The sequence below is a fragment of the Eretmochelys imbricata genome, chromosome 1, assembly GCF_965152235.1.
Source record: "Eretmochelys imbricata isolate rEreImb1 chromosome 1, rEreImb1.hap1, whole genome shotgun sequence".
Classification (NCBI taxonomy): Eukaryota; Metazoa; Chordata; order Testudines; family Cheloniidae; genus Eretmochelys; species Eretmochelys imbricata.
In genome coordinates, this window is record NC_135572.1 from 244,575,362 (window position 1) to 244,600,345 (window position 24,984).

Consider the following 24,984-nt stretch of genomic DNA (forward strand, 5'->3'; position numbering starts at 1 on the left):
TTCACTCAAGTCAGCCTGGGAGATAGTCACAGAGCCAAGCCTGCAAAACTGATCATTTTCACCTAATATAGGAGATGGGTCCAACCCCAAACCCTGGATTTTAAAGCTCCTCCATTTTTGGTGGTGTTTAAAAACCAAACCTCAATCTCAGATTTGCGGCAGGGTCCTCTCTTTATAAGGGGCCTAGTCACATCTCCAGATATGAAGCACCACTGTGCTCTGTGATGTTTGAAATCCATGTCTGAATTCTGAGATTTGCATCCATCTACACAGAGAAATAAGATATTCTGTGAAAGCACAGTTATTCTAAAGCAAGGTCAAATCTCTCATGTTAAATCAGCAACATGGTTATTTGAGATGAAATCAGAAACTTCGAGTAACAGAGTTTTCTAGTGGAAGACGCAATTTGGGGTACAGCACGACTTTCATATGGCACAGTGGCTACTAGCATTAAGCAATTTTTGTAGGTTTTATTGAGCATGTAACTGGTATTTGACAGCTCTTGTATGTTTTGCAGCATTAGCTATGTTGTAAGAAGTTTTGAAACAGTTTACAAGGTTCTTAAATTTCTCAATTTCCTTCAAGTCTCCCTTCTAAGGTGCTGGACCTTTACTCATATTCATCTGAAAAATATGATGTAGAAAATTGATTTCCTCTGGAACATTTAAGCCTGGTTTTGCTCAAGCTCTTCTGATGTCACAGTCTCTCTCTTCCATGGTAACCAGATACTAAAACTCCAGGGCTGCAAGTATTTAATCCAGCTAAAAGCTCACAAAGGGAGCACCTCCCAATTAAAAAAAATAGCAACATGAAAAGTATAACATAGGAGAGGAAACAAGAATCATCAATATGGGAAACAGAGGACCTCTTAATTGAGATATCTTTAAAAACTAATTTTCAGTGACACCAGGCTTTTAAAGGCTGTGTAAAATACATCTACAAGGGTGAATTTCTGCATGTGTCCCTTTCTGCCTGCTGCTTTTCAGAAGCCCTGTTTGAAATATAAAAAGCATGGAGGGGAAAAAGATGCCCCATAAATGACTCCTGGACTGCAAAGTGTAAACTGCACTTTGTCAACCCATCATACATGTTCAAGTTTATACCATCAGAAATAAATGGTGACTGCTGTTTCAGTCTATATATGGAAGAGGTAACGTCTGTTCCAGAGCTGAAAAATCGCCCTCAGTTATGCCTCTTTCTCCGAACATATATAAACACATAGCAGCCAATGAAACAGAGGAGGCATGAGAAGAGGCTTATCTGTGTGCATACACTGTCTAATGCTACTGTACATAAGTATATGTTTGTTTGCCTGGCAGCTCTTTCTTCCTTGATGTGCACTGCCTGAAACTCAGTACATAGTGACATTCAATCAAAAAAATCAGCAGCTCATTAGAAGGCACAGGAATAATATCTATAACAGATATATGGCCCATTTGGATATAAATCTGCTAGGGATGGTGTTTCTATGCATTCAACTACACAGGCCTGAACATGAAATGGTACATTTTCCAGTTCACCCCAGGTCCTAACACATGCTACTGTTAGTATGACATCCAGATTGTCACAGTTTCAGGGTAATGGGATCTGTTTTTACCTTCTGTGGTCCCCCATTTAAAGTTTCTGGCTCCCAGATGTCATGTCTCTTGGATGAGACTCACATCTCTCTCCCGCCTGACAGGGGCTTTAAGGCGGCACAGTTCCCTGCCTTACACTGTGATATCCATGGCAAGCCAGTTTGCCTAATGGCCAGCCTCTGTGTGTTGCTTTCTCTCCAAGGGCTATGAACAGTATATTGCCAGCAGTTACAAGTTACTGCACAGCTCCTTCTAAAGAAGCACCTTTATTCTTAAGGTAAAAGCATTACAGAGAAAACAATAGACAGATTTAAAACACACACAAAAATATCATGAGTTACTCATCAGCCCCCATGGGACCCTAGTAGGCTAGAGTCTTTCCAAACCTTCTACAAGAGTTGGAGTCTCCCTTGGACAGAAGGTCCTATCATTTGCTGGACCAGAAAGAAGATCCCTAGTCAGTTTAAATGCATCCTTTTTACGACAGAAGCCCTTTCTTTGTCTGTAGGTCTCTGGAAAACCCAGTGTGAACATGCATATGCAAACGACCCCAGGGGGTGGTACTTCTCCAGACGTGTTTACAACTTGAGTGATTCACCTTAAACCAGCATCCATTGTTTTTAGTTCCTGGAGAAGCTAAAAGCAACCCTCCCGCACAGGTGCATACAATTCCTGGCCCACAGTGATACATAAACCATTCATAACCTTAATACAATATGTTCCTCCAAAGATATTTCACGGGGTTTCAATATTTGTCACACAGATCATAAATAAGTCATATAGTATATCACCACTATGGGGGCCGAAAGAGCAAGGATTCCATATCATCACCAATATGTGCACGAATGAGGCCCCATGGGCCAAAATGCAGACCTCCATTAAACCCGTGTATCTTCAATTAAATCAGTGGGGTTGCATGTATATAACAGAGAAGATTTCCAGCTCCCAACATGCAGAGTGTTCACTTTTTATTTTCTGTTTTCATGCTGCATTTGTGCAGCAAAATAAGAAGTAGGAGATTTGGCCTTTACTATGTCTCCATTTTGGAAGGCCTCACAAGCTTTTTTTCACCATATTATGTCCTCTATCTTACAAGGGGTGCACGGGGGGAGCATATTTTTTAGTGTAAAAGTGATTTTGCGAAGAGCTGGTGTAACTTGGCCTTGACCATGTACCTGCAGCATATAAGCAAAATCAATGAAAGTGCATTATCAGGCCTCCTGTCTTCAATGAAAGCTGTGCCCCAGATGGGATGAATGGATCCTCTAGTTCTTTACAGTGGAAGTATTTCAACAAACAAGGGAATGCACACACTTAGGGCAAACAGGCTTTTATACAGTACTGGGATTTCAGGGGTTACATTTTGCTATAGCTGTGACCTTAGGTTTATTAAATTAATCCAAGGAAAAGCAAGCCCAGTGATGAATGTCACTGTAGATTGCTGTCAGATCTTCCAAATGTTCATGGGAATGGGTTTTAGTGTCCCTCTGGAGGCTAAGAATGTTTGGATGATATGACATGGGAAGCAGGGAAGGAACCAAGCCTCAAGTTATTGGATAGCTCAGCAGGCATAACAACAAACGAATTAGGGATAAGGAGAATATTTACCAGGACCTTACCATTGGCTGGAAACTTGCTATATCCCTAGAGTTGCAGAACAGCAAGATCCCTAGGGTTTACTGACCACTGGGATGAAACATCTGAAATAAGCTGATAATGAAGTTTATAAGGTCAGCAAAGATTCCAGCTTTCCCTACTCTGAATCCCACAGTATGGAACATGTTGTTTCCAGTGAGAAAGATGTCTCAACTTCCTCCTTTATTTAGTAACTGGAGCACATGAGACAAACAACAATTGACCTTTTCCCTGATTCAATCTAAATTTCCCATTGTGTTGTTAGGGGAAAGTTTGTTCTAGTCACACCACAAGAGATGTAATGAGAAGATGTCAAAGATCAAAACAGTTTAACTTTAGATACAGTTCAATTGCTCATATGAACACAGGAGAGAGAGAGCGTGAGAAACCACTCAGAACTTTTACTAGTTTAAAATCAGTTGCTCCATCCACCCAGCCACACACTGGGTTTTCTAAAATCATCTAGGCTGAATTGTGAATAAGTAGTAGCACTCAGCAGGAGTGACTGTAACTCAGATGCAACCAGTCAAAAAGCAAAGGTTTCAGTTAATGCTCAAATAAATTGGTTAGTCTCTAAGGTGCCACAAGTCCTCCTTTTCTTTTTGCGAATACAGACTTAACACGGCTGCTACTCTGAAACCTGTTTGAATGTGGATATCTTTTATTCTTCTGCACAGCTAAAAGCTTATTTAAATAATGCACCGCATTATTTTTTAATTTAGGTGCTTAGCTCTGTAGGTTTGGCAAGGAAGGACAAACTTTGCATACACTATAGAAACAGGCTGTGAACTACTATACAGTAAAATCTGCCTTAAGCAACCACTTAAAAAGGTGAACAAAATCAGCTCTATAACAAAGGTGATTTCCTACTTTAGGAGAGCGATACAGTATTTAGTAAGCTTGAGGTTAATTTGGGGGAATAAGACAGGCGATAGACTAAGAACAGTAGCCTGATATACAAGGGTATTTATATAATGGGTGGCATAAAAATATTTTTGAGTGATCTCATGGGTGAACAGCAGCTCTGAGCCATGTCTAAAATATAAAGGATTATCCAAATACTCCATAATTCCTTAACTAGGTATAGAATTAATGAACCAGATCACCCACTGATCAAAAGTTAAAATGAAAAAGCATTTTTATAACCAAAATATTCAATGTTACTATGGTTTTTATTCTTAAATCTACATCAGTTCAAATATAATCCAGGCTGTTGGAGCCTGTAAAGTAACAATCAAATACAAGAAGTTTACAGGATGTGTTCAGAAGCACAGAGGATTTAGGTTCTGATCCAAAGTCTATTGAAGTCAATAGAGAAACTCCCACTGACTACTTTAGGCCTTATCAAGTTCTTTGTAAGGAGTCACCAAGCAAGAATAAAAAGTGGGTTGCCCTATTTGCTTAGGGAAAAATGTGAGCATCACTAGTGCATGCCTCATGTGGATCAGTGAAAAAGTAGGCATGGGTCAGTGAAAACTTAAGCAAGGCCAGAGGGAAATTTGCAGCACTGTAAGCTGTCCCAACCACTGTCGAACCCCACACAGCACTAGGGCAGTGTAAAGTGACGTTTCTTTGGGGAGTCTCTATACTGTGCAAGTTTGAGTGCATGGCACCTCAGAACTATGCACTGTATACTTGGGCTGGTGCCCGGGTGTACAGTGAGCTCAGTGAATGTGTGTGTCACAGACAAAGTCATGGTCATATCCTTTATGTTATTTTAATGCATTTGATCTCTTAAAGCTTTAAAATATATACTTAAAATCTATACAATAACTAAGATCTGTGCAACACAGTTCAATAAAATGCACATTTCCCCCCAAACTCTGTGTAAACCTTCAAAACGATTGAACATTCCATTCTATATTTTGCTAGTAGATTAGCCAAAAGCTACTCCTGCTCCCACCAAAGTGAACAGCATTTTCGCCGTTATCTTCAATGGGAGCAGGATCAGCCCCAAAGCTGCCAGTTACATTGTCTCTGGCTCATTGTAAATCTATATTCAGTTGAGTCTTCTGTTTACTAAAGCAGACAATACAGAAGTGTAGAACTTCCAGACAGCTCCAAGTTTCTATTTATTTATTGCAAACTCTTGCGAAATAAAAAGCAGGCCCATACCTTGTTGAGACCTCTGTTCTTCCAACTATCCAGGGTTTATATACATATCTCTATATGTGTAAAGAGAATAGTCTGTATCCCAAATAGCAATTGCACATTAAAACCCATTAGAAGAGATTGAGTGAGTTTTGAACAGTCTGTCACCTAAAGTTAACCAGAATGTATTTCTCTAGAGGGATTTCTCCCAGCTTTTGTTTTTGTCTTTTAAACCTTTATTTATTGCAACAGACAGTTGGGAGGCTTCCAAACAGAGAACTCACGGTGAAGTGCTTTTTGAGGTCAGTGAGGCCTGAGGATCCACAAAGGGACATAAGCGTTGTGACACCCATTGTCACAACAGCTAACTTTTAGGTGCCTACAAAATCACTGGGACAACAATGGGATCCACAAAGCCTGAGTGAGGCACCTAGGCTCTGTATACAATGAATGGGGAGAGATAGGAACCTTAGAATGGGATCTACAAAAGCCAGCAAGCTAGGTGGCTCCCCGCCTAAGCTAGCCAATGGGAGATGCTCATGAGGGGATGTGTCCTAACCCCTACCCCTCTCAGGGAGATAGGCACCTAAGTCCAGGCTGCACAGAGGTACCTATCCCCACTAGTGCCATGCGAACTGGAGGAAGATAGGTGTACCTCCACCTTACTCTCATGAGGGCATGATCCAGTAGGCTTGTTCAGAGGCCACCAAATGCCACACAGAACAGCAGGGCGAAGGAAGAGACACTCCCTTATCATCTTTAGCTCAGTGGTTAAGGTGCTTATTGGGATGTGTGAGATCCCTGGTTCAAGTTCCCCCTCAGCCTGATGAGAAGGGTGGAGCTGAACAGAGATCTGCCATCTCTCGGAGAGGTGCCTTAGCCACTGGGCCATGAAATGATTCTCCCTCTTTTTCTGGCCCAATAAATAGTTAATTGTTCAATAATGTAATTAACAGTGGAACAACGTGAATAGGGGTCTCCCTCAATCTCTCCTATCAGAATATCCCATAGCCCAGTGGTTAAAGCACTAATTTGAGAGGTGGCAGATCCCTGTTCAAATTTCTGCTCATCAAGTTGAGGGGGGACTGGAAGCAGGGCTCTCCCACATCCCAGGTGAGTGCCGTTAGCACTTGGGTAAAGGGAGCTTTTTTCCCCACACTGTTTTGTGTGGAGTTGGGCCGCCAGTGAGCATGATCAGGCCCCACACACAACCGAGAGGGAGGACACCCTATCTTCCTCCGGTTCATGAATCGCTCTGGGGCTTAGGTGAGGGAAAGGCATCCAGGTGCCTAAAGGCAGGCAGCAGTGTGCATACCAAGGGCCAGAAACATAGGTACCTAGGGAAATATTCACTGCAAAACCTCAGGTGCTGAAAGAGTTTTGGTGCCCACAGGGTTAGGCAGCAGCCAAATGAGGTTTTTGTGGATCATAGTGGTGCCTAAAAATGGAACTTAGGCACTTAAATCTGGAGGTTAGGCGCCTAAGTACTTTTGTGGATCTGGGGCTGAAAGTTCTGAGCCTGGAGAAATTGTGGAAATGGCCTTTCAGATTAGGAGTGTTATGTTTTGATGCACAGTCCTCAACTGAGCAGGGGCCATCAATCAGGCTTGTACCCAGTCTGCCAGAAAACCTGGTTTTAACACTGGCCATTTCCTACCATTTCTCCTGCTTCTGGAGATACAGACAGGGGAAAAAAGTTGCCCTTTACACTGAAATCTCTTTTTGATCCTAGTTTCACTCATATAAGTTGTTATATTAGCATCCATGACAGTAGTTTTCCGAGCACAAGATTTTCAAAGGTATCATTGACTTTTATGGAAATTGTGCTTCTAAGTCACATCAGTGCTTTGGAAAATCCCACCCTGATTGACTTATAGATATGGATCCCAACCTACTGCTATTGAAAGCAATGGCAACTATCCCACTGAGCTTGGAAGTACTCACAATATATGTTCCAGACTGGATCTGATTTCCAGCCAGCACTATATACCTTGTTCAAGAGGCAAATTGCTCTTGATTAAGAACAGTAGTTTCTCATATTCTTCTGTAATTATTGAGCAAGTTCTTCAAGGTATTCAAGATATTTTCTTCCTTTTTAAAAAAAATAGTTGACACATATATACCTAGGCTTGGCAGAAGTTGATATTTATTTTTCATAAATGTTTATTTTTAAGCATATTTTTTATCTATTTAAATGTTCACACTGGAGGGAAATTAGATGGGGTCAGACAATAATTATTTAATGGCAGTGGATGTTAAAATTTGAAAAGTTAAAGACTTCTAACAACATCACATGTAAAAATAAACCAAGTAAATAGCCTTATATCAAACTGTTATAAGTTCTCAAGCTGCATTTTTCCTATTTTACTTATCTGTTAATTTCGATTATTATAGATGGAAATATTTTTTCATCAGTTTGCATGTGTACAGTGAAATCAACCATTTACTAATATAGATCTAGTACTTCAAAGCCTCTCTCTATATATAGATATAGATATGGTAAACATGTCCTTAAATTACATTTCCCTGTGCGATCACCACATTGTATATACTCTCTGTCCTGGCCAATATTCAGGGAAGTATTTATCTCATTGGACTGGCCCATGGTACAAGATGTAACCATGTCTGAACATGGCAGTCAACAATCATGCTCGTTGTATCGGGATTTAATCATGGTTAGCTGACATGATGCAGAACATATTATAAATCCTTGTATACACTTGGTTAAACTGTGCTAAGACCCAATACAGCTAACACAATTGCTGACAACTGTTTATACAGCATTACATTTCATAGCATAAACCAAGCCATTGTGGTATCTTTCTTGTTAGGGACTCATCTGGAATGATCTTTCCCAGTAAGGAAGCTGGCAATGGACATGCCAACGCATGAGAGATGTGTGAATGGTTTTTCAGTTGGATGTATTGACATTTTGCTAGCCACAATCCCTCATCTATGCTGTTATCTGACCGCAAAATTTGAACAAGAAATTCAGTTCTCTCAGAGGGTTCATCCACTTGCACATCAAATAGGGACCAAGCCTTAAAAAAAGGACCACACCTCATAAAACATGCACTGTGATCTAAAGATTTAGAAGTCTAGAATGTTTTTCAATCATTGTCTCTTTTACTAGTTTGTGGCACAGACCCATTTCTTATGTAGACTGATCAAATGGCACCATCAGAGTCTGGTTTAGACAAGCTTAGGTGCCTAAAGCTAGGACCATAACTCCATATTTAGGCACCCGACTAAGTGGTCTCAATTTTTGAGGAGCTGGCAACGAGCTATCAGACCATTTATTTGAGTGCTTTAATACAGATTTAAATACGTAACTTTTGGACACCCATGTTTTAAAATGTTAGCCAGTTTTCTTGAAACCATAAATAATGGCTTTCTAAAAGCATCTCATTTTGCAGGTGGCAAGGAGTTTATTACCAGCTGTGTCTGATGTAACATGTAGAGGTGAGTGAGGGAGTTCAGCTGGCTAACAGTGATCACTACACAAATGACCTAGATATTCTGTAAGGGTGACTTCCCCATGGATAATAGCACCGATGAACTTTCAAAAGGCAAACTTTAAAGCTATTAGGAAAATGGTTTTAAAATAAACTGAATAGTAGGGAAAAAAACAAACAAAACACTTGGGTCTCAGCCAATGGACTATTCAATAACAGAAGTCTGTTCAAAAAACACGATATCAGAGGTATAGGATATCTGTGTATCATTAAGCAAAAAAAGATGAGACTAAACCCATGATGATTAAATGGCAATGTACAGGAATTCCTTAGGGCATAGATGGAAATTCTGCACAAATGACATGTCTCATCCATCTATCTATAATAGACTGCAGCACATTTTCCAGATAAGGATAATGGGCAAAATCAGAATGAAGCAGAAACAATGTTACCGAGATCAAGCCATATGGAATTCTTTAAATGCACTAGACCAGTGTTTCTCAACCATTTTGACACCAGGGACCAAGGCTTGCTGCCTTACTAAACTGTCATGGACCGCTTGAGAGAAAAAAAATGAACAGGGCTTCACTGGTATTTCTTGCTGTTTTTTCTTGCCAGGCTTTTCTTTTTTGTACTATCGCATGTAAGGCATTACTTACTTGCTTATCAACACAGGGCCACTACTTCAGTTCTATTTGTTAAAATAAAGTCCAGTTCAGTAGGGGCGCTGGAACAATTTGGATAGTGGGGGTGCTGAGAGCCACTGAACCAAACTGTAAACCCTGTATATAATGGAAAACACTTCAAGCCACCCGTAGTTCCAGCACCTATCCAGTTCAAAAAGTTATGTGATATGAAAATGTTAACCTGATTTTTAAACATTGTTTCAAATGAAGGCTACCAATAATTTTGGCTACAAATTTTGTATACCTCATTTTGTACATTAGAGACAATTCAGTTAATTTAGTTTAAAAAAAATTTAAAAAGTCAGATGCATTCACTCACCCTACTGTTAATGACATGTTTGTGCCTGTCTTGTAGATGCAAGTCTTTCGATCTGGGGATGAATGTTTGACACGGACACTTGGAGCATCTTTCCAATGCTCAGCTGGTTGCAGTATTTTGTTTTCGTTGCAGTCATCACTGAAAATCCAATTTTGCAGGGTATGTGGAATGGAACGGGAGGAAAGTTTTGACAGTGAATTCATCGAGTTGTGGGTGACTTCTGACTTTGATCCAGAAAACAGGTAGAGTCACTTCATGAAACGGTAACTTCAGACCCTCATCACTTGACAGTTCCAGCAACTTATCCTCCAATGATAGGTTTCAGAGTAGCAGCCGTGTTAGTCTGTATCCGCAAAAAGAAAAGGAGTACTTGTGGCACCTTAGAGACTAACCAATTTATTTGAGCATAAGCTTTTGTGAGCTACAGCTCACTTCATCGGATGCATCCGATGAAGTGAGCCGTAGCTCATGAAAGCTTATGCTCAAAATTGGTTAGTCTCTAAGGTGCCACAAGTACTCCTTTTCTTTTTCCTCCAATGATAGTGACAGAGAGGTCTCAGTTTCTAGAGAGGAACATGGATCATGAACCCATTGCTTTCCTTTTTGTGGATCAGAGTCTGATGGGAAATAGTCCTCAAATGTTTGGAGAGTTGATTTTAGATGGGATGCAATATTTTAGGTAGGAGAAGCAGATCCAAACCTTTACTATCATCAATAGCCAGAAATGCAAAAAATGGGAACATGTCATAATAGTTGCACCCGACTTTCTCTTTCCAGACTTGAGCTTTTTTTTTTTTTTTTTTTAAAAAGGCCATGATCTTGTCAGCCAATACAAAGACACTTGACATACGCTGCCAAATATACAAGTTTGGCGAGCCATTGTAAATCCTGAAAGTATGCTGCCAGAGGAGACAGAAAGGCTTCAAGTTCACATACACTCGGTTTAATACTTTGCCATGGGATAACCACCACACTTAAGCATGTGAGAGTAAGTGGTGGTGTTCAGACCCCATTTCTTCACACATTGTAGCAAAGATGTGAGAATTGAGTCCATTTGCTTTCACAAAATTCACAATTTTAACAACTATACCAAGGACATAAATTTCTCGGCTGCCAAGACCTTTTGATAAATGAAGCAGTGTGCTGCTTGAGCAGTCGGTGCAACTTCCATCACTCTCGCCACTACAACTGAATTGTGGCCGCTCCGTCAGTGCAAATTCCAATGCCGCGATCCTACTGAAGTCCATGTTCTGTCACATACTCATCTAGGACACAAAAGATTTCAGCACCTGTTGTGTTTTACGGCAGTTCTTCTCAGCAGCGTAGATCTTTGTGAAATGCACCATCATAGGCATATCATAGGTGCACATAAACAACAAGAACTGCTGCGATAGAAATGTCTGTTGATTCATTCAACTGAATTGTAAACTGGCTTTCTATCAACTGAGCTTTAATATCGGTAGAAGTGGTATAGCTTGACTTTAGTAAGGCTTTTGATACTGTCTCACATGACCTTCTCAGAAACAAACAAACTTAGATGGAGATACTATAAGGCGGGTGCATAACTGGTTTGGAAACTGTTCCCAGAGATCAGTTATCAGTGGATCATAGTCAAGCTGGAAGGACATATCGAGGAGGTCCCGCAGGGATCGGTTCTGGGTCTAGGTCTGTTCAGTAGCTTCATCAATGATTTAGATAATGGCATAGAGAGTACACTTATAAAGTTTGTGGACAATACCAAGCTGGGAGGGGTTGCAAGTGCTTTGGAGGATAGGATTAAAATTCTAAATGATCTGGACAAACTGGAGAAATGGTCTGAAGTAAACTGGATGAAATTCGATAAGGTCAAATGCAAAGTACTCCACTTAGGAAGGAACAATCAGTTGCACACATACAAAATGGGAAATGACTGCCTAGGAAGGAGTACTGCAGAAAGAGATCTGGCGGTCATAGTGGATCACAAGCTAAATATGAGTCAACAGGGTAACACTGTTGCAAAAAAAAAGCGAACTTCATTCTGGGATGTATTAGCAGGAGTGTTGTAAGCAAGACATGAGAAGTAATTCTTCTGCTCTACTCTATGGTGATTAGGCCTCAACTGGAGTATTCTGCCAGTTCTGGATGCCACATTTCAGGAAAGATGTGGACAAATTGGAGAAAGTCCAGAGGAGAGCAACAGAAATGATTAAAGGTCTAGAAAACATGACCTATGAGGGAAGATTGAAAAAAATGGGTTTGTTTAGTCTGGAGAAGAGACGACAGAGTGGACATGTTAATAGGTTTTCAAGTACATAAAAGGTTGTTATGAGGAGTAGGGAGAAAAATTGTTCTATTAACCTCTGAGAATAGGGCAAGAAGCAATAGGCTTAAATTGCAGCAAGGGCAGTTTAAATTGGACATTAGCAAAAACTTCCTAACAGCCCTGGTGGTTAAGCACTGTAATAAACTGCCCAGGGAAGTTGTGGAATCTCCCTCATTGTCTAACCTGCTCTTAAAAATCTCCAAACACCTGTCAGGGATGGTCTAGATAATACTTAGTCCTGCCATTAGTGGAGGGGACTGGACTAGATGACCTCCTGAGGTCCCTTCCAGTCCTATGATTCGATGATCTCTGCAATATCAGTGATTCAACATGACTGTATCATTTGACAGTGGAATGCTATTCACTATTTTGACAGCTCCGTCGCCCAAGACTTCGCGATAGGGATCTATTACAGAAGGCATGATTAATTCTTCACCAATTGTAAATGGCAATTTGCATTTAGCTATTCATAGGGATAGCAGCTATGATGCCTTTATATCAGACCTTTATTTGATGTTATGGTGTTGTACAGTAGTTTCTTTTGCCCCTTCACTTCATCTTGCTTCTGTTGGAAGAATTCCACTGCCTTTTCTTTTAAATTCAGATGTTCAGTTTCAAGGCGTCAAATCATTTTTGAAGGTTTCATAGCATCATTGCTCAGAGTTGTGCCACGCATAACAGAGAGAGGTTTCGGGCATTTTACATCCTCACTTGCAACAAACCCATACTTAAATGTAAGACTAATCGTATTTTTGATAGCTGAACATTTCCTTTTCTAACACTTCTTCCTGATCATATTCGGAGTCACTCGCATCTCTGTTATGTTTTTCTGAACTTTTGTTAGTTCTGAAAAATAGATCCAGAGGTAATTGCTTTGACAGTGACATTGTCTAGTTTCGCTAAGTAAAATTTTTATTAGGACTTCAATTTTTCTTGTTGCTTTCTGTTAACTACTTCCTTCCAACAAATGAATGCAAATGTGATTTGCATATCAGTATCACGGGCACCAATGCCAACCCAGTCGATTTATTTAAAATGTTCAAAAATAATTGAATGAATGCTGTGATGTAAAATGCAAATACACAAAAACCTTTACATTTTAAATATTAATATTCTGTGTTAGGGAACTCTCAGGGATTGGCAAGGAGGCTGGTCTGGTCATTGAGAAACACTGCACTAGAGTATGTAAGAGAGTATAGCCCCTCGAGAATACTGTGACAGGCTGCTCTATTCCCTGCTGGATAGCACCGCCTCCTGGTGATTCTGGGGATTAGCTCAGTCAGGCTGACACCCCTTCCAGTGGTTAGACCCTTTCAGTTTCTCCTCTGCAGCTCTTCTCTCACTCTCGGGAACTGCAGCTGTCCTTTTCGTGACTCAGCCCTATATCCAGGTCACTATTCTTCCAGAGGGAGAGCACATCAAGATTCTTCTCTTTAGCAATCTCAGGCAGTCTTCTGCTTCACTGCCTCACAGTGCCACTCCCACAGTGACTGGCAGGGGAATCTGGGCCCACCCTCTATCCAGGTTCTGGCTCAGGGACCCTCTACACAGCAGCAAGGCCAATTTCCTGCACCTTGCTGCCTTTACCTGAGTCACTTCCATACCTCCTGGCCCTCGCCACTCCTCTGAGTTTGACAATCTCTTCACTCCCTCCTCCCAGGGAGTAACTTTAGGCAACTTATCACTGTAGCCCTAAAGCACTCCTCCCTTCTCCCAGGAAGTGACTGAAGCCTTCTCCCTGCATCCCCTTCTGCTTTCAATTTCCTGTCTTTTGGAGAAGCCCCACTAATCCAGCATAGGTGAGCTTCTCTCTAATTAGCTGTCTCCAGCCTACCCTCCTCCCTCCTTAACAGCATAATTCAGCTCTTGTAGGGCCAGTGTGGGGAGCACACCCCATCACAGATACCCAAGTAGTACATGGGATAAAGTGGTGGAAGGGCGGGTTGCAATTAAAAGCAATGATGATATAGCACAGAAGATGGGTCAATATTTTTTCCATCACTTATTTACTGTTGATTGTGACGTGGAACTTCCTGGTTCCAAAGGCATTTAGATAAGAATTCACAGGGTGGTCTTAAAAAAAAAAGAGAGAAGTCTCCAAAGAGGAAGATATGGAGCCACTCAAACTCACATGCAGTACACCACCAGACTGGAAGGAATTCCGCTGGACCAGAACTGGAAGGAATTCCACTGGTGGTTCCAAAGGCGATAAATAACAACACACTCTAGCCCAGATAATTACTAATGAGATTATACAATAACCTCCTCAAAACAGCAAACTGTTCCTGAAGACTGGAAAGTAGTTAATGCAGTGCTTCAGCTTCAAATCAGACCCACACGGGATACTGGGAATTACAGACCAGTGAGCTTCACCTCAGTTCCAGGGAACTCAATTGAGCGTGTAATTAAGGAGAAAGCAGAACATTACACTTGGATAATAAAAAGAGATAGGGACAAACCAGCACAGCTTCTGTAAAGGAAAATATGTGCCTCTCTAAACTGTTAGGGTACTTCACAGGAATAATAAATTAAATCATAGATACATAGGGACTAGTGGACATAAATTTCCTCTGATTTCAAAAAGCATTTGATGAGTTCCCTCCATAAGAGACTATGAAAGAAAATAAATAACCAAGGGTAAAGTATTATGCAGGATTAATAACTGGGTGATGCATAGACAACACAGTAACAATAAATAACTAGTCTTCAAAGTGGAGAAAGATAAGTGTGTCCTAAAGCCAGTATTGGGACTCATATTTCTCAGTATACGAGGCCTAAATTTCCAAAAGTGACTAGTGCTTTTGAATGCCTAACTTGAAACACCTAAAAAGGGCTGATTTTCAGAAGTGCTGAGCACCCATCCTCTGAAATTTGGGCCCCTTTAAGGTGTCTCAAGTTGGCCTATCCAAAAAGCTGAAACTGCCCAAAATCATTTTTGAAAATGTAGACTCCACTTCTGCGAAGACATATCTTATGCTTAACTTTAAGCACCTGAGTAGCCTCATTAACTTCAGTGAAACCACTCAAGCACTTAAATTTAAGAATATGAAGTCTTTGCAAGTTTTTGGCCTTTGTTTTTTGGAGGAGGACAGGTATAGCAAGTGGCAGAAGCTGACTGATGACTTGAAACTCTTCAGGTTAATGAAAACTAAGAACTGTAACTCCAGATCTACATAAAGTGGGGGACTGGCAGTATCATATAGGATAGAATTTAACTTAGATAAAGGTAAGGTAATAAACAGAGCTGGCCAAAAAATTTCCAAAGAAAGGTTTTCTATCAGTGAATAGGTTTGCATTTAAAACAAAATGTTTCACAGACCATTTTGAATATTTGACAATTTTTTTCAGTCTAAAATTTTTTCAAAATGAAAGTTTTAGATCCCCTCTATTGAAACATTTCCCAAATAAAAATATTCAAGAAATAACTGAACTTTTAGAATTTTCATTTTTTTCATTTGAAATTGTGTTTCCCCCTATTTTCTGACTGTTCTCCAACCTTTGCTAATTCAAAAGCAGTCAGAAAGCATTGAAAGGGTTCTTTCTGTTTTAAAGCAACACTTTTAATGTTACAGAAACTCTTTCATTTTGAAGCGTTAACACTAAAACCAAAGTGTTATTCTTATAAATGAAAAGTGGCATTTCCCCCCACTTTCTTATTCTTCTCAAACTGGAAAAAGCAGAAAAACAGTAAAAAGGGTGGGGAAAAACCCACTTTCCCATATTTTTGATGGAAAATTAGAATTTCTCAATGGGAACATTCTAAAAGGGATTCTTCACACAACACAGAATCAATCTGTGGAACTCTTTGCCAGAGGATGTTGTGAAGGCCAAGACTATAACAGGGTTCAAAAAAAGAACTAGATAAGTACATGGAGGATAGATCCATCAATGGCTATTAGCCAGGATGGGCAGGGATGATGTCCCTAGCCTCTGTTTGCCAGAAGCTGGGAAGGGGCGACACTTGATGATTACCGGTTCTGTTCATTCCCTCTGAAGCACCTGACTTTGGCCACTGTTAGAAGACAGGATACTGGGCTAGATGGACCTTTGGTCTGACCCAATATGGCCATTCTTATGTTCAGCCAGCTCTAGTAATAAACATTGTCAAAAAACAAAAAACAACACACAACAGGAAGAGCAAAATTTAATATATGGGAAAGACATAGGGGTCTTTGAGGAGATCGGTGAAGGCACATAGGCAGTGCCTGGCAGCAATTAAACAGGACAACTGTGTGCATTGAAAAAGGATGGAAAATTACACATACATTACTATGCCATGACAAAAATATAGTATAACCTGGATTACCTCATCTCATTTGAGATGGCCACCTAATCAATAGCAGTGATTGTAAAAGTACAAAGAAAGGTGCTGAAAATGGCTGGAGAAGTGTAAGACTGCTAAATCTAGGACTGTATCAGCTAGCACAGGATTTAAATAAACCCTTTATTACCTAATCCTCCAAAGCAGAAGAGTTCAAGAGCAATTGGTTAGAACCGGACAAATAAAAAAAAATCAACCCCTTCCTCTTACACTGTCCTGTGTGCCTCAGCTAAAACCACATCTGCACAGGGATCCAGGAAGGACAAACAAGTCCTCCCACAATACACTAAACACCAATTGCTAGAATGGTTCCTGTTGGTGCAGGACTAAGAGCCCTGGGATATATGTACCCTCATTAATTCTAGCGCTAAACACATGCAGCTACTGTGTCAGAATAGATGTGGGTATACTGGGACATGTGTGGGTCTGTAGTATGGACTCTTGGAGGCAGGCGTGGCTAACATGAAATCACATGTGCACAAGCCAGTATGTGGGTACACACTGCAGTGTAGACTTATTCTTAGAGAACACCCCTAGTAACCTCAACAGGGGCAGGGAGTACAGACCTCCCTCAAAATGAGAACACAGGATAGTCAATACTGTTAAACTACAGGAATTTTTGAACAAATAAAGGGTAATTACTTCTTCACACTGTTTGAATTCTGTGGAATTCACTGTCTTGTGGCTAGATTAAAGAAAGGTGTGTAATTGTATTACCACTAACAAAATGTGTAGCTTTGTAAGATAAAAAAAAAGATAATGAAATCTCATGTTTTGGCCTGTAAATCTCCTATGGGACTCAAAAAGTAATGTTCCTTTGGAGCACAGCATTATACTGTTGGCTAGATACAGTATTAGTCTCCCCTCCGACCCTTCTGAAGCACTAGTTGCTAATATCTTTGCCACTAGCAGTGTCTATTATTTAATACTTCTGCTGCATAATCGGTGTGCATGGCACTTTAAAGATCAGATAGACAGACGATAAACTCTTTAAGGCAGGAATGTTCTCTAAATCCCACTGAAGGCAATGGGACTTTTTCTACTGATTTTGATGGGTGCAGGGTTGGGCTGTAAATGGAGAGACTCGGGACAGAACATTTAATTAGGAGGATACTGGACTCGGGCAGTTATTGATCCCTTTCCATTGCCAAATTCTGTTTGCTATATTTTCAACAGAAATGTTTTCCTGAAAATTCTCATGTCTGTCTGAATCATATTATTTTCAAAGGATTATTTTCAGAGTCGAGAGTGGACTGAATGGAAGGAGACTTTGCCCTGCATAGCATGTTACATAATTTTTCAGGCTACTATAAATCTTTCAGTTTATTTACAGTAAAAAGAGTACTCTTACTTGCAGAAGACTGTGGAAGGCAACTGCTTATGATGCTCTGAAGGACAAGAGTTTGCTAATCTCACCCCCACCCTCCGCCACACACATTTATTGAGAATACACAATGGGCATTTATATCTGTGGTAACCAATCAAGTTATTTTTCTAAGAAAAGAAAGACCAGAGTATGGTAATCACTATAGAGTGGGGACTCCTTTTCCTGCAAGCCTTTGCTATAAGTGCAATGAAGAAAAATATGACCACAGTGTAATGTAAGGATTTGTAAGATCAGATGCTGCTGATCTTTAAAGTTGCCTAAGCTACCTCACTACAATGCATATAAATTGTATTAAACAACAAAGCATAAGAAGAGAGTCAGCACAAATATAGTACTGAGGATTTTAAAAAAGTTTGCTGTTGTTTTTGTGGGCATCACTTTAGGGATTCAACTTAGGTGAATTACTGATTTGGGGCATGGTCAAAAGGCAGATAACTTTTGGAGTACTGAGCTAAAAATTTACTAAAAGGTTACTCAAACATGGGGCTAACAAGTCAACTGCTTCAGGTCTGGGTGTGGAAAAGGAATGGATAGATGGATAGATGCAAATAGCATGAAGTATTCACTTTGTGGGTGATGAAAGTCTGATACCCTTGTGTCACTATTATCTGTCAGACAGTACATTTGATGAAGAACACACAATGCTCATGTGTATTACAGCCATCTTTCTCAGACCTACTCAGTGTGCGAGAGGGCAAGGAATAAGCATATCGCTCCCTAGTGGCTACAGCCTATAGAAAATATAAGTCCTATTCCTACTAAGGACGCATGAATGAGTTACAAGTTGTACAGCTTTAGAATCTATTGAAAATAGAGCAAAATATTTGCATGGATGAAAAGGAACACAATAGTTGCTATTTAAATAAATGACTTATTTTAAATGGTACTTCTAGATTTAACAAAGCTGTATAATATCACTACATTATATAATAAAAATAATAGCTATAGCATTCCTGTCTAAACTTTGGGTGTTGAGCCTAATGCTGCACTCCAGGGGCCAAATCTTTCCCTCCTGAATCATTTTGCCCTCAGGCAAAAGTACCATTCAAGTAAGCTCCAGATAGACTCTAGTGGCAGCTTTGGCTGAGAAACGGATGCAGCACTTGACTCAGGGTGTATATGTATGTCTCTTTGTGACTCTACTGTGTGTTATTCTTTCCACAGCAAACTGGTAAAATTAAGGGAGCCCCTTGAATGACTGACAATGATTTTGAACACTGCAAATAAATCTTTTGTCTGGGTGGTTCAGAACTAATTAGCCCCATCAGCTTCCTTCATATCAGTACGCCCACACTTATTTCTGTCTAATATGCTGGAAGACAAGGAAAAAAAAAGGAATGATTAACTCAAGTGGATTCATTCTGGGATGGGTCAGGTGATTTTGAGGACAAGTGAAGGAAGGACTCCACACATCAATCAGATTGTCAATGCCAGGGAGATATTTTTATCCATCATATATACTGCTAAACAGTTTGTGTCAGGTTTGGGGTGTACTGAAATGTCTATGCACTTCTAGTTATCATAATTTCATCCTAATTCATTCCTTCATAATTTCATAGTCAAGAAGGGAACTAGAATAGGTATGGCAAGTACTTACTTATCCACAGAATATGTACAGCCTGGATGTGAGAGCTTCCACACAATAACTCAACTCTGACTAGTTGGGATCAATACTTGGGTGTAAATCATGGGCCCCATTGACATCCCCGGGGCCAGGATTTCACCCTATGGATGGGAGTCTAGTTGATCCTGCATGCCCAGTCACTGTTTGGTCTCTATGCTAAAAGTGACAAGAAGGATGTCAATGACATCCAGCTATGGGATTGATTTTGTGCTATAGACCACCTGCCCACTAGAAAAAGAAATGAGACCAGGAACTCTTTTCTCATAGGCCAGCCATCAGATGGTAACTACTTCTGGCCACTGCTGAACTGGATCAGACTCAGACTACTGACCTAAAAGAGAAAATCTCCATATCCTATTATTAATTCTTTCAGCCCTCTCCTGATAAGATTTTAAGAATGCTATAACACGGTATGTATACCACCTCTAGAGATTATGGGAGAAAAAGCAAGGACTCATTTACAATTTTCATGTATGTTTTAGAATACTGAAATTTTATCAAAACACTGTTTAAACTTTAATCTTATTGTAGGTACCAACCTTTTTATGCTTCCAAATTTTTGTGCATGACCTAAAATCTTTCCAAAATCTATATGGAACATGTGGCCAGTGTTTGTCAGCATGATGTTGTCATTGTGTCGGTCACAGACTCCCAGAATGAAGGTAACAACGCACCAACCAGCACAGGAATGAAAGAAATTCTTTAATGCCTAATTAATCAAAACAAAAACACAAAGAAGAAATATACAGTAATGTATTTTTTGTTATACTAACATAAATACCAAGTCCTACAAGCTCTTGTGCACATGCTTAAAGCTAAATACAGGCCTAAATGTTTGCAGGTTTGGGACCTAAATTAACAACATGGGAACTGCCATAGTACAACAGACCAATGGTTCATCTAGTCAGTTCTATCTCCAGCATTGACTTATTTTGGATAGTTCTTTTGCATTTAGGTGGAACCTTTCACCCAAGAACTCAATGAACTTTACAAACACTAATTAATGAAGCCTGGGCAAGGCATCCAACCTCCATTTTATAGAGAGGTAAACTCATATATAGTAAGGTTAAGTGAACTACCGAAAGTATCAGAGATTCAGTGGCAGACCTAGGAATATATGACAAGGAGTCCTGATTCCTAAACCCCTGCTCTAACCACCAGATACTCACACCGCTCTGTCTATACTGCATGCTTCTTTTGGCAGCATGTAGAGTATGTACTCAGGTAGCACCCAGCATGGGTTAAGTCTCAGTGTAGACTGTGAGGCACAGTTTAGACAACTAGAGTGAAGACACATCTGAAGGGTACCCGAGTACATACTATACATGGCTCTCTACTAGCCCAAACCATGTAGAGGCCTGTTGCTTCCCAGCTGTTGGAGACTTTCCCCACCGCAGGAAAAGACTCTAGCAGCTGGGAAAGGCACCAGCAATGGGGAAAAGCTCAGTGTGTGTGTGGGGTGGTGGTGGTAAAAGGGAAGAGTGGCAACAAGGAAAGGCTCCGGCATCTCCCTGCTGGCTAAAGCCCTTCCCCGCCACAGGGAAAGACTCTGGCAAGGGGGAGGCAGCAGGGAAAGGCCACACTGTCATGTGTAGCTCCATGTACTGTATACACCACCGAAATTGGCGTGTAGTGTATACATAGCCTTATGTACTGATCCAAAGCTTTCCACTGACTTCAGTGGGCATTGTACCAGTCCTTCTATGCTTCAGAAGAAGATAAAAAATCTCCCTCAAATGAACCTGTCCAACCCATCCCACCTGCCCAATGCCATATCACAGATAAGAGGAGAGTGAGAAGAGAATTGTTCCTAGCTCTAGATGGTGATCAGATTTATATAAATCATGAGGAACTATAGCCCACGCAGGTTTTATCTTAGCTACTGCAGTGTAACAACCACAGATAGCATTCTTATTTATGAGGGTCAGAACTGCCTGGGAATCTTATTAAGCTATTTGTCTCAATAATAATGTGAGCCATTTATATGCAGACTCTATAAAACCGAATTCACAATTATTAAGTTCTTGGTCGAAACCTCAGTGCATACAGTACTGTACCATCTTTATACTATACTATCCAATATAAATAATTGTTTGAGTCCTGATGATATTACTGTAGTATTATGGAGCTAAATCTAGTGACTGATTTTGATGGTAGCACTGTGGAGTGATTAGACCACAGCACAAGAACTCAGTATACCTGGGGTGTATACCTGACCATACCACTTAGTCGCTAGGTGACTTTGGAGACATCATGTCACTTTTCTGTGCTTTGTTTGCCCAACTGTAAGATGAGGATAATAAAGCTTACTCACCTATGTGAGTTCAGTATCCAAGTGCAAAGTGTTAATAGCAAGAGAAGAGAAATGGTGAGAGCAGGATACAAACAATTATACAGACATCCTGCACAATCAGAAATTACTATTTCACTTGTTTCAAAAAAAATGAACGTAATGCGTAGCAAATTTTTTTTTTAAGAACATTCCATGTTATTTGACTTACTAAAAAAAGCCAACAAAACTGGATTTTTGACTGATAACGGATAGCTGTCTCAATTGTCAATCAAAATGTCAGCAGCACCTTTACTGTAAATGTATAATAATTATTACATTAAAGCTGCTTCTAAAAGTTTAGGTTGAAAATTTGAAAAATAAATACACAACCACCCACCCACCACCACATTCCGGCAAAAAAATGTTTAAGTTGATGCCTACAATTAGGCATCAAATTAGATGTCTCATTTTCAGAGGAGCTCAGCACCTGGATCTCTCCTTAAATTGGGCAAAAAATTTGGCTACTAATCTACTGCAGGTACGGGGATGCAGGTTCAAAAATTCCCCAGGATGCAAAACATTTCGAAGTCTTTTTGTGAACCTCAGGACATGCCCCGTCTAAGAAGAATGTGCAAAAGTGACTTCATGGCTTCTTTCTTTTAAGAGGGAAACCTCTGCTTCTGCAGTTTCCCCAATTTCCTAGATGATATATAACCTGATGCATAACACCAGTTTGGATAAAGCCAGGATCCCATAATGTAGAAGGATTTACACAGGATCCCATAATGTAGAAGGACAAACATGACCTGATGTATCATATTACTAGAGGAATTCAATGAAATACAGTTTTCTAAAAGTGTGACATTTTCAAGCACAGAAAAGATACTCTGTGTGTGATTATATATAAAACACCACATCTCACTATCTGGATAAAAAAAACCCTCTAGGTTCAGTATCTATTTACTTAATTTTATCTTCAACTTCTTACCTCACCATTGAATCTCCAAGTGTGGTATTTTCTTGACTTTTCTTATTGTTATTGAAAAAACACTGCACTGAATCTGGTCCCTAGCAATCTGGCCAAAGAAATGGATGTGCCTTTTAAGAAGATTTGATGGTATGTGTGATCTGTTTTCCCTGACTCCAGGAGATTGTGCATATCACCATTTGCTTTTTCATTTGTAAAATAAACAATTTATGCAATGTTCCATTTTAATATACCTCTTGGTAACTTGATTCCAAAGGATGATGATGACTGAACCATTTTTTAATTGTGTTTTCCTTCAATGGTCCTATCAATCCAGACTCCCTGTGGATCTTGGCTAGAGTTGTAGCATCTGACACCATCTGCACAAGTCCTAATCAGAGAGAAGGAGTCCACATGAAAAACTCACAATTTTAAAAGGGGGGGCAGAGTATTTATTAATCTGCATCACACTGTATCATATCACCCCCTGGAGAGAATTATACACACATTTCAATTAACCTTAAAAGTGTACACGGTATTGGATGATATAGAAAAAGGAAGATTGGGAGTTTCTCTTCTCCCTGCCTCATAAAAAAAGAACAAAGGGCTATTCAATGAAATTAAAGGTAACAAATTAAAAACGGATCAATGGAAATGCTTTTCCACACAATGCACAACTAGACTGTGGAGTTCACTGCCACATGACATCATGGAGTCCAAGAATTTAGCAAGATTCAAAATGTTGTGTGGAAAAAGATTGTGAGGTGCTCAGATACTCTGGTCACAGAAGTACCTAAGATAGACAGACATCCAGGGTTTATTCTCATGCCCTCCCTGTAGCCTTTAAAAAATATCAAATTGAGAGTTAGTGTAATGGAGGGACCATAATTATAGCATCTTCATTCTCCAGATATAATATGTTATGGTTATTTTTTGAAGGGGAATCCTTCTGGTTCTGCCTTGTTCATGGAAAGAAAGGATGAAGAGGACCCCTTTTCAGTTCCCATCAACCACCTGCCACATCCCTGACTCCGCCATGGCTCCTGCAGGCCTCCCATTCCCCAAGCTTTCTCTGCAGTGTGGCTCAAAAAGCCGCAATTGCTGTATTTTTCATTTCTGTACTGTAGGTAATCTGGATACTTCAGCTCTTTATTGTGCTAGAATTATTTTCAGTAAAAAACGGTTTAGAGAGTCAGTAAAAAAAAAAGTCTATTGCCATCAGTAAATTTCTTTAGCAAGTAATTGGCATCCTTGCTATGGCTTTGTTACAACAACCATAAAAGAAAGTTATAAATAAAGCTTTCATGAGAGTCAAGCTTGCCTTAGGCAGCGTGAACAGCAAGGGTGGTATTTCAAACAACACTGGGGGGTTTCTGGAACTTTATTAGTCTATAGCTGGCACTTAAAAAAGGGCCAGATTTGCAAAGGAGCTCAGCACCCAGTAATTCCCACTGCAACACTTCTGATCAGGTTTTCAAAAGTTCTTATTTGGTGCCTAAGTGGGAGGTTTTTTTGAGAGTCTAAGACCAGTTGTGGATGCCGAGGCTTTATATTCAGGCCTGGGTTGCTACAAAACCTCACTAACTTGGGTTGTATTTCTTCTGAAGGGAAAAAAAGAAGAAGTTACTCCCTAAATCTACAAAGATGTTTAGGACCCAACTGAGGGAGGTTCTGAGCACTCTTTTCCCTCAAAGGAGAAAAAGAAAAAGACACCTGCAAAGAGAAATACTAAAGGGAGGAGTGCTGTGTATTACTGGTTTACATGAGATATGCATCCTTTCTAATCTGTACTGACCTTGGCCTTTTCCTGTAGATAAACACTTATAAATGATCATTTGCATATCGAGTCCCTCCTGAAGCCAAATTCTGTCCATCACGCGAATAATCTGCAGAACCAGCATATCCTGACGTAGATCATCTCCAACCTGTGAAAAGGGCATGTGAAATTTGTGTTTCTCCTTGAATCCCAAAGAGAGACACTTTTCTATCTCTTTTGGATTTTTTCCAGGCCAAAAACCCCAGCTACTTTCATTTTACAGTAAACCCCTGTAGTTTTGCTCAAAGTGTTCATACTGTATCAGAAGGAAGAAAGAATGGGATGATTTATACAGACAAGAAGTGTTTTGGCAACCACACTAAAGGTACCTTATGCCCTTTTTCTTGCTGCAACCTTTCAGTTTATTACTCACATGGAAATTACTGGTGTTTCAAACGCAATTGGGAGCTTGGATCTTTGTTAAGTGACATTTCAAAATCCATCCAATAGCAGATCCCTTTTCAGGAATGAGAGTACAAGCATTTGGCCTGACACTACACATCACAACTCGGTATTTGTAGCGGACTACAGG

The 24,984-nt window shown here is 40.1% G+C and overlaps 1 protein-coding gene across 1 annotated transcript in view; it reads right to left on the minus strand.

The window, feature by feature from the left end:
• Window positions 1-24,984, minus strand: part of PIK3C2G (phosphatidylinositol-4-phosphate 3-kinase catalytic subunit type 2 gamma) — a 289,894-nt gene that overhangs the window by 93,765 nt on the left and 171,145 nt on the right. The window contains exons 22-24 of the mRNA XM_077831041.1: window positions 24,432-24,561; window positions 22,891-23,027; window positions 19,937-20,106 (exon numbers count right to left, since the gene is read on the minus strand). Of these exons, the coding sequence (XP_077687167.1) occupies window positions 19,937-20,106; window positions 22,891-23,027; window positions 24,432-24,561 (437 nt within the window). The remainder of the gene's footprint in view (window positions 1-19,936; window positions 20,107-22,890; window positions 23,028-24,431; window positions 24,562-24,984) is intronic.